The 12,033-nt window shown below is 53.1% G+C and overlaps 4 protein-coding genes across 4 annotated transcripts; 2 read left to right on the top strand and 2 right to left on the bottom strand.

Moving 5' to 3' along the window:
* Nucleotides 1–313: 313 nt before the first annotated feature.
* V2A60_003093 (folliculin-interacting protein N-terminus-domain-containing protein) lies at nucleotides 314–3,889 on the top strand (the record flags this gene model as incomplete). The annotated part of the gene is made up of 1 exon (XM_083254436.1): nucleotides 314–3,889. One exon carries the CDS (start codon nucleotides 314–316, stop codon nucleotides 3,887–3,889), a length of 3,576 nt encoding a protein of 1,191 aa, XP_083110562.1.
* A 2,140-nt stretch (nucleotides 3,890–6,029) lies between these two features.
* Nucleotides 6,030–6,913, top strand: V2A60_003092 (uncharacterized protein; the record flags this gene model as incomplete). Its single annotated transcript, XM_083254435.1, has 3 exons — nucleotides 6,030–6,104; nucleotides 6,178–6,221; nucleotides 6,337–6,913. The coding sequence occupies 3 exons, from the start codon at nucleotides 6,030–6,032 to the stop codon at nucleotides 6,911–6,913; spliced, it is 696 nt and encodes a 231-aa protein (XP_083110561.1).
* Nucleotides 6,914–7,497: 584 nt separating this feature from the next.
* Nucleotides 7,498–9,234, bottom strand: V2A60_003091 (uncharacterized protein; the record flags this gene model as incomplete). Its single annotated transcript, XM_083254434.1, has 3 exons — nucleotides 7,498–7,687; nucleotides 7,746–8,980; nucleotides 9,043–9,234. 3 exons carry the CDS (start codon nucleotides 9,232–9,234, stop codon nucleotides 7,498–7,500), a joined length of 1,617 nt encoding a protein of 538 aa, XP_083110560.1.
* Nucleotides 9,235–9,883: 649 nt separating this feature from the next.
* On the bottom strand, nucleotides 9,884–10,527 carry V2A60_003090 (uncharacterized protein; the record flags this gene model as incomplete). Its single annotated transcript, XM_083254433.1, has 2 exons — nucleotides 9,884–10,210; nucleotides 10,336–10,527. The coding sequence occupies 2 exons, from the start codon at nucleotides 10,525–10,527 to the stop codon at nucleotides 9,884–9,886; spliced, it is 519 nt and encodes a 172-aa protein (XP_083110559.1).
* Between the last annotated feature and the right edge of the window lie 1,506 nt (nucleotides 10,528–12,033).

Here is a 12,033-nt window from a genome sequence, read left to right as displayed (position 1 = left end):
GACGGCAGAGCGCACACCACCGAAGGCCGCTATATCCCGATTTTGTGACAACGCGCTTGCTCTTGCTCAGGCCGAGGCCGCGCAATCAAAGTCGGCCGCCACTCCTCAGCTGCGATTCCTTTCAAGAATACCAGGATATCTGGCGTGCTGTATTGAAGCTGCACAACTCGAGAGCAGACACCCGCCGTCTTCCGACTATGCGTCCACTCCGGCAAAACTTCATCGCGTTGCTCGGTAATGGACGGCAGTTCATTGACCTAAATTAAAAGGAGAGACCTTCTGAAGCGACCGGTCGTCGCACTTCAATATAACCATGATCGGCCGGCTACTAAATCTCGGCACTGGCAATAGCGGCGCAGCCAATACCCACGAGCAAGCTTCGAATGGCGGCCCTCGTCCTCTGCTCTCGCTGGACTCGGTGCAGGAAGACATACACACGCGAAATCTTCTCTTCCCTGATGCTCATACTCTTTATCAACATCGCAATGACCAAGTATTCCCGTTTTCAACAGCCCCTCCCACGCCATCCGCCGCCCCAGCCAGCACATATGACTTCAACGAAGAGATTGATATCGATGTTCGCGATGTCCGTATCCTGATCATGCAAGATAATCTCGGGGCGACATCTGCGTCTCTTTTATTTGACAGCCATCCTGTTGCTGAGGCCGACCGCACAGCGCCCAACAACGATGGCCGAAGGAACCCATTGTCCCCTCGCAAGGGCAGCATGAGCCATTCGCGCCCAGTCTCGATCCACACGGAGAGCACTCAAACCCCTTTCCGCCAAGGCGCGTTTGACCGTCGTGGCTCTATACACAGCCGCAACCAAAGCCAGGCCGAGACCGATACCCAGAGAGCCTACCGCGAATATCGGGAAGAGCTGGCCACCTTTTCGAGTTGCATTTTCGGCAGCTCTGAACTCATGGCCTATAAAGGGACATCGACTAAAGTACATGTTGTCCCTAGCGATACCCGCACGAGTGAAACTGCCACCGGTATGGGAGATGGTCGCAGTTCCATCGGTCGTTCTAGCATGCGCTCAAGCAAGCTTTCGCAATCATTCTCTTCGCAAGCCATGTCTCCAACCTTTGGCTCAATGCCTCCCACGGCGAGCGCTACACCCCGTCAAAATGATCGCAAGAAAGTCTTGATCACCCGCCTCTTTCCTGTCAACTTGGCCACCGAAGAAGCCGAGCCCTGTGTCACACCTCAGCCTCGTTTTGCAGATGAGAATGCTGGCTTCCCTTTTCCAGCGACTGTGGACGAGGCGGCTACACGGAAAAAGAAGAAGCAGCCGAAGCAAAGGCGTACTCCTATGTATGCAGTTGTCCTCGTTGTTCAGCTTCCACCTGCGACGTCACGACTTTCTTCTGCCGTGCCTACTAAATCAGCGTTCCGCGAGCCTGGCTCGTATAATGATCAGGAGGTCTACTCGTCTTCCTATAACTCCGTACGTGCTGGTGGCGGCGGTTGGAATATGTTTGGCTCCGGTATGCCTACGGACCCAAACGAATCACCTTTTGCGCTGGATGTCGAAGACAGAATTGACTCCTTGACCCAACACTGGGACATCATCATGCGAACATTGACGCACCTCCAGTCCCTCTCAGCTACAAGGATACATCAATTACTGAAGCACGCTGATTCAGCGTCTCCCGGTCAGCAAGCGCCCATGGTAGCACACCAGAGCCATGCTTCTAGAAATGTAAACATGACTGACAAACAGCCCCCGAGAATCAAGCCTGCTAAAAGCACTACAAAGTTGGTTTCTCTTATGCCCAACAGCCTCGCAGGTGATATCGACATTGCTTTGGAAGTTGGACTTGCAAGGAGCAGGATTGTAATGGGCATAGGTGCTGCTCGCGTCTTCACCGGACAGGGCCGATGGGGCATCTGGCGCGATGAGGCCATCTGGACCGCAAAATGGGCGTCGTCGCTCAACAAGGGACCATTTCTCTACAATGTTCTCACGGGATTCCTCGCTACTCATGTGGACTGGCTCTCTGCTCTATCCAGCCCTTCTTACCGCAGAAAGGCGGCCCTACAAGCGCGGCATAAACATGAGGAGGATATGTCTCTACCGGCAAGAACAATCATCATCTCCGATGATAAGATGGCGGCCCGAAGACTGATATTTCTTCTTGCGGGTTTTCTGCCTGCTAACCAGCAGATGAATCCTCCTCGGGTACACCGCGCAAGCACATCGACCTCTTTTGGCCCTCTCTCAAACTCCCCGCCAACGTTTGTTGTTCCGGTTCTGAGAGAAGAGTCTCTTCGACGGAAAATCAACCGTCGAACCGGACTTAGACGAGCATCGCATTCGCGTGTTGGAAGCCAGAGCGCCAGGAACTCGACCGCCATTCCCCAGCTTGCCCAATTTGGTCCGGATAGGAATCACCAGAGACGTGCATCCGATGCAGCGTCAATACGCACCACGAATCTGCCCATGGCTGGTAGTGACCTAGTTAGTAGGAAGAGCAGCGCTGCCACGACCGCAACCATTACGCAAGAGCCGACCATGCCACATTTCACAAGCCTTCAGCGAAGTGAAACCCACCTACGCCATCGACCGGGAAGCAGTAGCAGCTTCGCAGCTGACGACTTGAAACGATCACTCAAACGGGGCGAGAGCAACGCAAGCGTGAGCACGACAAGTTCCCGCCCTCCTAGCTCCGGGCTGAAATGGGGAAACCTTATGAGTGGCTTCTGGACAGCACGACGAAGGGACTCCTCCGACAGTAATACTGCCAGCCAGACTAGCGAGCTTCGGTCACCCGTCAAGTCTGCCTTCTCAAAGACCGATAGACTAGCTGAAATGGTACAAGAGGCCGTGGTGCTCGAGGAGACTAGCGATTTACGAAGCGCGCCATCTCCGCGGGCGGCTGTAGATGCGCCACCCCCAATGCCAAGACAAAACACCGCCGCCAACGTCAAACAACGCGCATCTTTTTCGCTGGTGGATCGTACTCCTGACCCTACCGGAGTCTTTGACTCCCCAGTGAAGACCTCAATCAACCCTGAGGACGGGATTATCGACGTTGATGTTCCCTTTCCAGATTATATTGCGTCATTCGAATCTGCGATCAGTTCGCCATCAAGTAGCGGTTATCTATCCACACCGGGACTGCCTAGCAACTTGGACTTTTTTGAGCAATCCGCGCGAATCACCATCGATGGGGACACGCCATTGAACGCTGCAGGTTGGCTGAGTCGCTTTCATCCTGATTTTTCACTACAAGCCATCCCCCCACAAGATAATCTCGTTGACAAGGTCAAGGCTGCAATGCGAGCTGAGCCCACCCCGGCACCACTTTCATCACAAGATGGAGAGACGGATGAGCGTTGGGTAGACATAAGCTCCACAATCATGGCCGACACTACGACGAACACCGTCTCTCGCCTCGTGTATCGCAGGCTAGTGAGGATTAGAGCAGGACTTGATCTACCTGCTTCACAGCCAATCAGCGCTCATACACCGTCTGTTTTGCCCTACGAAACCCAACTGGACGAAGAATGGGTCGAGGAAGTGATTCTGGATGCCGACAAGTCTCTAGTTGAGGCTGTTGAAAGGGTCGTCAGCGCCAACCCCGAAGTCGTCAAAGACATAGCTTCGGCTGCGCTTATGCGAGGGGCCAGTGATTTCGGCGACAGCTCTGACATTACTCCAGATTCGCTCTCAGAGACAACAGAAACGGCGAACCCTTCTTTCGAGGTACCTCGTGTGCAATGCAAGACCGTCATGCTGTCTGCGCTGGAAGATATCATTCGAGATGTCATTGACCAGCGAGACGATGATAGCGGTGTGCCAGTTGGCACCGGCCCGAAAAGACGACCCAACCTGCTGCGCGATGCAGTGAGATCGTGGGTGTCGAGACTCGAAATGGAGTAACTATTTCCACTTATCACATCCTTTCCCCCTTCCACTCGATTCACAACATTATTTCTTAGCATCTTACGCCTATGTTCCGCGCATATATTTCTTACATCACTATAATATCATTGATACCCATATCATCACTCGCGCTCCTCTTCAACGGGTACCGTCTAGGCGTCATAGGTGAGACGCTATCGGCTTCCACAGACGCTTTGGCTGTACGCCACATTTCGTCAGAGCATTTGCAGTTATTTCCTTGTTCTAGCAATTTGGTTCGATGAACCTACACGTTTCGGGTGCATCTTTTCACGGGTGCCTGGTGTTTGCTTGGGGAAACCCGTTTGGATTTTTTTTTTCACGGCTGAGGCCTCAAAGTATCTCCTTCTGATGACCCCGAGTTTAACAAGGTTTTTTATTCCCTATTCTATATCTGCCTCATCTTGTCTGCTGTTCTGCATGTTCTTCACGTGTTATAGAGCGGGTATGAGCTTCTCAGAGCACTATGCCGCGGTGGCCGCTTTTGGCCAGAATTATGAGACAGAAGCGATTTAAAGCATTGTCAGGAATCAATTTAACCCAATTCGCCTGACTGACATGTCATGCAGTGAATTAAGTGATAACTGACGTCTGATAGTGGGCACGCGTCGGACTCATCAACTGGCGGCTCGCCATAGTCACTGTACTTCTGCCCTTTGCATTTCTCCCTCAAACTAGACCATCAAACCGAGCTCGCAGCCTTCTCACATTTGTAACCTCTTCCTTCTTACGTCGTCACCATCCTTCCACTACTTCAACCCATTGCAGCCATGAGTAATGGGTTTAGCTTGTGGTTTGAGCAAGTTTACGAGACACCCACGAGAGGCGGGATGCGTCTCGTTGGAAAGTCAGCGAACAGTAGAGAGTCAAGAAAGAGTGAGATAACGTCGCAAGGCTCGGGCGAGCATCTGGCAGCGATTGACAGTATACTACAGGAATTTAAATGGGTGGTTCGAAGCATGGCCATGGCGTCTGCTGGGGTGCACCTGCGGTGACATCCTAGAAGCCTCGAGTACCGCCACAGTCCCAGCCTCGTCAAGCCCGGGGCCGAGACATGGAGTGTTGGAGGCCACATCAGCTTGACCGTCCAGGCGATGATTGAGTTCAGGCGCGGGCACATTGCTGTACCTGCGTCATAGTCAGATGGCAGGTGGACTTGGCCACCCCATTGAGGCACGTCCCGTTGCGTAGTGCCGACAAAACAACGAGCCCGCCTTGGATTCTGCAGTATAGGCATGGCGCACCGCATTGCATGACATCGCCGACCCCATGCTGGCTGATATCACAAGCCACGGCAAGCCAGCTTGTGGTTCCATCTTATAGCCCGATATCGGGCAGTAGTATTTGCCTCACATTGTTCATCAGAAGCAGGATATGTCTAACAACTATAGGCAAGCGCCCATCTAATAGTTGGAACTGGGCAGCTTTAAGATGCTTTGCTTCCTCATTGGGGTCTGTATGTGGAAAAATACTCCTAATTTCTTTTGATCTTCCGTAGTTTGAAGGAGCAATACCACCGCCAGCTTGAAGTTGTCGTCGTGAGCTGAAATGCAATGTCATGTGCGCGGAACCTTCAGAGAGGCAAGAGCTGGGACACTAGTACGGTTAGCATGGGCTACAGCTCGTCATCGAGACGTGCAATTTGTTATCTTCTCGATGAATCAATACCCAAGAAACGAGCGGGAAGGCCACTGTGTTCCCAGGCCAAGCCTTTAGGTGTCACTGATTTGCCCGAGATTGGGACAAAATTACAAGTCGACGATTGCCTACCCATATAGACTTTGATAGAGGCGCAACTCCGCCGCCCTAGGCTTGGCTAACGGCTGCAAAAGAAAAGATTTCTCAAACTGTTCCTATACCATATAACTGTTATGTTCATCTTTGGTCAAGATCAAATAAACAAAGGTTTTTTTCTCCTTTGGATACCCCCGTTAAGTATGTAATGGTCTCGAATCAGTTTTTGCTTTGGTGTACATCTTGGAGACGCTAAGCATAAAAACCGCTACCGGAACTTGACCCGCTGTCACAGACCCGCCGTCTCGTTGTTTGCTAAACTCAACCAACGTTGACAACTCGGCTGGGCCGTGCGCTTTGACAGTCTGTCGCAGGAAAGTAGACCATGTCGACCGATCAGGACAAAGAAGACAAGGCCGCGCTTGATGCGCTCGAGTCGGAGGCCAAGGAATGGGACAAGGTAAGATTCCTGGCCGGCTTGCCATCCGCCAGTCTCGCGCTGTCTCCAGAGTCACTAACCAGGCGATGTCCAGGATGCGGAAATCGACAGGATCTTGAAGGCGTTCAAGCTCAATGCGTAAGACCTCCTCCCACGTTCCGACCCTTTTCTTGCTCTTCTTACCCCCTTTCCCCCCTTCCTTCCTCTACAGAGCATACAGCAAAGCATTCTAACCGCCCAGGTGACGCTACAGGTACGCGGTCCTCGACCTCCAGCCCGGCGTCCCGGAATCCGACATCAAAATCACGTACCGCAAGAAGTCGCTGCTGATCCACCCGGACAAGTGCAAGAACCCGCAGGCGCCCGAGGCCTTTGACCGGCTGAAGAAGGCGCAGGTGGAGCTCATGGACGAGAAGCACCGGGCGCGGCTGGACGAGGCCATTGCCGACGCGCGCATGCTGCTCCTCCGCGAGCTCAAGCTGACGGTCGACAGCGAGGAGCTCAAGACGGACGACTTTGCGCGGCGCTGGCGCGACAAGGCCGTCGAGGTGCTCGTCGACAACGAGCGCCGCCGCCAGCGCCAGGCCCGCGCGCAGATGCAGGAGGAGGGCCGCGAGCAGCGCCGCGCCGACGAGGAGGCCGAGGAGCGCAAGCGCAAGCGCCAGCACGACCAGGACTGGGAGGCCACCCGCGAGGAGCGCATCACCAACTGGCGCCAGTTCCACAAGGGCAAGGCGGGAAGCGCCAGCGCCAGCGCCAGCGGTGGCGGCGGCGGCGGTGGGGAGCCGGACAAGAAGAAGAAGAAGAAGAAGTTGAAGCCGATCGGTTAGGAAGCATTTGTCGGGCGACGCCTGATGCGCTCCGGACAGGAACTAGCATAGTGCTAGAGGCAAGCGGCATGGATACAGCTAAAATTATGACGTGAGATACCCAATTACAGAACCAGAGGCTCGTAGTATCCTCGCTGGGATGCGACAGGAAACGACTGATGGCCCGAGGCAAGAATGTGAAATACTAGACAAGCTTTTTTTTTATCATAAAAGGGGGGGATTTGTCTCCGACTAGATAGAATGGTCTCTCCATATACAATTGAAAATTTGCTCTATTAGCATACACGGCACGAACTCCTGCGCGGGCCCCCCCTTGAACACATCCGACAGCCCTGCCTCGTAGCGTTTTGCGTTACGAGGCTGACATGTTGTATGCCCGCCAGTGGAAACAAAACGCCTTTTTATACATCTCCTGGGCTGCCCCTGTCCTTTGCCCCTCTTTGTATAGAAATAAATGCCGATTTTGTAGAAAAACACCTTTGTGAATGCAAGAAAGACTGCAGGTCCGGTGACCGAGGTATAGAATCTGCACGAGCATCAGTCTGCTCAAATATGGTACAAGGCTCGTCGCCGTCATTTTGGGATCAGGCAGAGTCGGGCTTTTTATTTGTCTCCGCCCCGTCACTCTTTTTCGTTGACGACTCTTCGGTAGACGTGGTCGTCTCGCCATCAGGCTTCTTTTGATGGGCCGGGTGGTGCGTCATCTTGTGCCATACCGACTTTAAGAAGCCTTCGTTTTCGTGGGAGGCGGGATCGTCACTAGCTGTGGCATTTCTATTTGCCGTTAGAAGAGGATCCCATTTTGAACTATTGCGAGGTAGGCGAAGCTTACCGGGACGGCGAAACATTCATGACTCGTCGCGCGGTCTTGTCATCCATTTCGTCGGCAAGCATCTCAACGATGGTGCGTTGGTTGGCACTCAGATATTTGGGCATGTTTACTCTAAACTCGACACGCAGATCGCCAGAGCCGCCCCGTCGGGAGCCGAGACGTTTCATTCCCATTCCGGAGAGCGTAATCTTGTCGCCAGTGTTGGTGCCTGTAGCTACCTTCACATTGACGGTGCCGTCCAGTGTAGGAATGGAAACCTGGCCACCCAAAAGGGCCGTCGTCAAGGGTATGCTAGCAGTGTGAAGGATATTGGAGCCTTCTCTTGTGAACTTGGGGTCCTTAGCAACACGAACAAAGACGTAGAGATCGCCGCGCTGTGTCCTAGCGTTGGGTTCGGCAGATCTGCCGGTCGCAGGCGCATCACCCGCGCCGTCCACGCGAAGTCGCATGCCATCCTCGATACCAGCGGGTATATCGACGGTGATCGTCTTGCGCTCGCGGACCACGCCATGTCCAGAGCAGCTCTTGCATTCGGAGCCCTTGGGAATTGTCGACCCGGAGCCTTCACAAGTCCCGCACGTGGAAGCCATCTGGAAACCACCTTGCATAAAATGGAGACGAGTCCCTGTGCCATTGCAAGCCTTGCACGGTGCGCGCTGGGATCCGGTTTTGAGGCCGCTTCCCGTGCAGGTGCCGCACTCGACGGTTGGCGTTATCGAGATGGATTTGCTTGTGCCTTTGGCGGCTTCCATGAATGTGATGCTGGCCTGTACTTCAATATTTTCTCCGACAAGAATCTCCTGCTGAAAAGGGTTTGCGCGCCCCCCACGTCGACCGCCGCCAAACGGGCCGCCTTGACCACCCGTGAAGGCGGAGAAAATGTCGTCAAAGTTGAAGCCGCCGCCGAAGCCGCCCTGGCCGCCGCCACCGAAACCATGGAAGGGGTTGCCTGCTCCGCCAAACGGATCGCCGCCAGCAGGATTGCCGTTGGGGTCGAAGCCGGCGGCGCCGAACTGGTCGAATTGCTCCTTCTTCTTGGGGTCGGATAGAATTTCGTAGGCGGATTGGATGTCGGCGAATCGGTCCTTGGCAGAAGCGTCTTTGTTGGTATCAGGATGAAACTTTTTAGCGAGGCCGTAATATGCTTTTTTTATTTCAGAAGCGGATGCGCTCTTGTCGACGCCAAGGGCCTTGTATGGGTCCTTGGAGGAGAGCTTGTTCGTCGTGTGGAAGCTCTACAGACATAAATTAGTACCCGACCCTGCTCAATTCAAGTACTTTGCTGGCGAGTACATACGCGCGAAAAGGAAGGTATCTTGGAATTCTTGGCGCTAGGTGACCTGGCTATTGGCGAGGTGGTGCGAGACGGCGCGGTGTGAATTCGGGCGCATTTCGTCAAGGGGAAAGCAATCTTGCGGGTGGACGCCGCGTGGTTGTGCGCGAGGGCGCGCGCAGGCGCTGCAGATTTCAGCAAAACGCTTGAGTTCATATCGAAGAGTCGCGATTCATTGAATTTACCAACTTCCGGATCGAAAGAGTGTTTGAAGGCGTGAGGTTGAGGATAGCGACCTGGATGTGGTTCTAGGAGGTTCTCGCTGGTTGGAGGGACTCAACTTTTTTAGCCGGTCTTAAACCGGGTCAAGCTGCCTCAGGCGGAAATGCCGTCATAAGCCGACCGATACCGCCCTGAATTGGCATGCATGCTATTGGTCGGGATGAAGACGAAGCGGGATGATTAAAGATCAATAAAATAAAAAAAGAGTCAAGCCAGCGTTCGCTGAAGAATACAGCAGCTGGCCATCTCAGCCAGTTTATTACGCCGAGGTGAAATATGCAGTAGTGACGTGCAACCAAGTTGGCGCGTCCACGCTAATAATCTAATGCAAGAAAATAAAATATCCAGGCGCCAAAATAAGTGGTTTGCGTAACAGAGGCTTTGCGCAACAGAAGCGACGACGCCTCTGGCCAAACAAATGGTAATACAGCCACCAGAGAAAAAAATCAGTATCATTGCTGCCATATTTCCGAGTAAAGTTGTTGCCATTCCCAATGCCAGGTATCAAAAAAGAACAGAAAAGAAAAGGATTGTTTAACGCCGTTGTCATGAATCGTTTCGCAGCTAAGCTGGGCTCGGGCGGCTAGTCGGCAAACAGAGTCTCGTTCTTGCTTGGCCCGACTACCTTGACAGACTTGCTGTGGCGAATTTTACTTATGAAGTCGACAATGACGTCGTTTTCTTGGATGCCGACGCCATTGAAGTGTTTGCGCACAGCAAGGGCCAGCTGTTCCTTGTTCTGACGGCGGGCCTTGCGCTTTCGCGCCATGGTTGGCGAGTACAGACCAACGCCGGCTTTCTCTGAGAGAATGTATTGGTGAAACGTGCTCACAAAAGATGTCGAGGAAGGGAGGGTGTGTTCTCGTCGGTAAGCGTGCAGGGCGTCTCGCTCGAAAGAGGCCCAGGGGATCTGTGGACGCGGGGGAGGCATGGTCAGCATCGGTGACGGTGACGGTGAGAGAGGACTTGGGGAGGATAGCGGTCGATGGTAGGATACAGAGGATTCGGGCTCAAGGGGAAATCGAAAGAGCTTACGGTAGGAGGCGCGGGCTCGGAGAGGCTTGGTGCGGGAGCAGAGGTTGGTACAGTTGGCAGCTCGCGAGTTTGGTTGTTGCTCGTCTGGCTGGCGTTGCGGCGCATCTTTGCGGAGGATGCCGAAGGACGTTCTTTGGTGGCAGGGCCATCGGGCTTGTCATCCTGCGCTCGGGCAGACGTTTTGGGAGGCATGATTGGAGCGGTAATGTTAGGTGGTGGTGGAGGTGTTGAGGAGGAGGCGGAAGAGCAGAGAAGAAGAAGAGGAGGAGGAAGACGAGAACGGCTTGTGCGCTTGTGACGCGGGCAGGCTGCAGGGACTGGCTGGGCTGGGCTGGACTGGTAGGACAGACGGCCAAAAATTGCACGCTAATAAATGACTGAAATTAACGAGGACCGGCTTGCTGTATGCATTTTTATGTGGGCTTGTGACTCGCTGTGGGGGGGCGCTCGGGGACTTGGGGGCGTCACCATGGCATGGCATGGGTACTACTAGTAGTTTGTACCTAGTGGTGGGGGCGGTGGTGTAAGCCGTTGATCTCCACGGAGGAGGGGTCGAGAAAAGAAAGCAAAGTCACGATACCCATGGAGTTTTTAACATTGCAGATGGCTTGTAATAGCTGTTGGCGACACATTTGTGACAGCTGCTTGTCCACACGTCTTGGTGATTTATTCACAAGTGCATCAGCTGTTGCCCCGCATCGTGTGGGCACACATGTCACTTGCTCCTGGTCTTGTTGGTGACGGCCGGCTGCTACCAAGACAGCTTTTCAGAGGATACGATTTTCTAAGATGTCTCGAATTTAACTCGAAATGAATGAATTTGTTGTGAGCTAGACTCGTGTGTACTGTAGCTTGGAAAGGTAGCCGTAGCGTGCCTGGATTTGGCGCATGCAGATATACAAATATATTGAGGGCGGGTGGAGAGAAGAGCTGTACATTGGTATTCAATCTAGGAAAAAGAGACAGAAAATATCAACGGTCAAAAAGCTGAATAGCATGTGTCCAATAAAACATATACTTGCCTGGTAGTGATGTATGGGGAGACTTTGCTGTTGAGACAAGCCGTGATCGACTGGACGCAATGACGCCTGTCCATTCATTGTATACTGAGCAATGGTATTTGCAAAAACGCAACTAGGTTTGCTGGGGTTTTCTTCTTCTTCTTTCTTTCTTTTGGTAAGGAAAGAAGTAAAAGAGGGGTCATGGGGGTATCAGGACGGCTATACGTAGCCCTTTCTAAAATAAAAACTCCCAAGACAATGGCTGGCTGTCAATGGTTAGATGAGTAAGTAGAGCCATGACTACTTACCTAGGTATTTATAACTACCCCGCACCTGTCATCAGCCTTCTCCAACAAAAGGTACCTACTCTTCTCCAAACAGCAGCCCGCAAACTACCTACAGTTACCTGGCCTAGGTACCTTTAATTCGCCAAGCCGCTCAGTTGCTTCAAGTCTTCACCATCTTTGTGGTCCTAGGTAAAGTGGGACCGCAAGATTTGGTGGTCCCGAGTTCCTTAAAATATTTCACTTGTTATCAGTACCCAGCGGATGCACGCTGCCAATGGCGCAATCTTGCCTCAATACTCCGTACTCCGTACAGATGAAAGGCTTACGGATCTTGCCTCGCTCTTCCCCGATAACCAGGTGCTATCGGGACCCTCGTGGCGCGGCCTGGGCTACCCTCAACACCGACCAAG

This window comes from Cordyceps javanica, chromosome 2 (genome assembly GCF_051103115.1).
Source record: "Cordyceps javanica chromosome 2, complete sequence".
Lineage (NCBI taxonomy): Eukaryota > Fungi > Ascomycota > Sordariomycetes > Hypocreales > Cordycipitaceae > Cordyceps > Cordyceps javanica.
The sequence above is the reverse complement of the archived record's forward strand: the minus strand, read 5'-3'. Positions and strand labels throughout refer to the sequence as shown.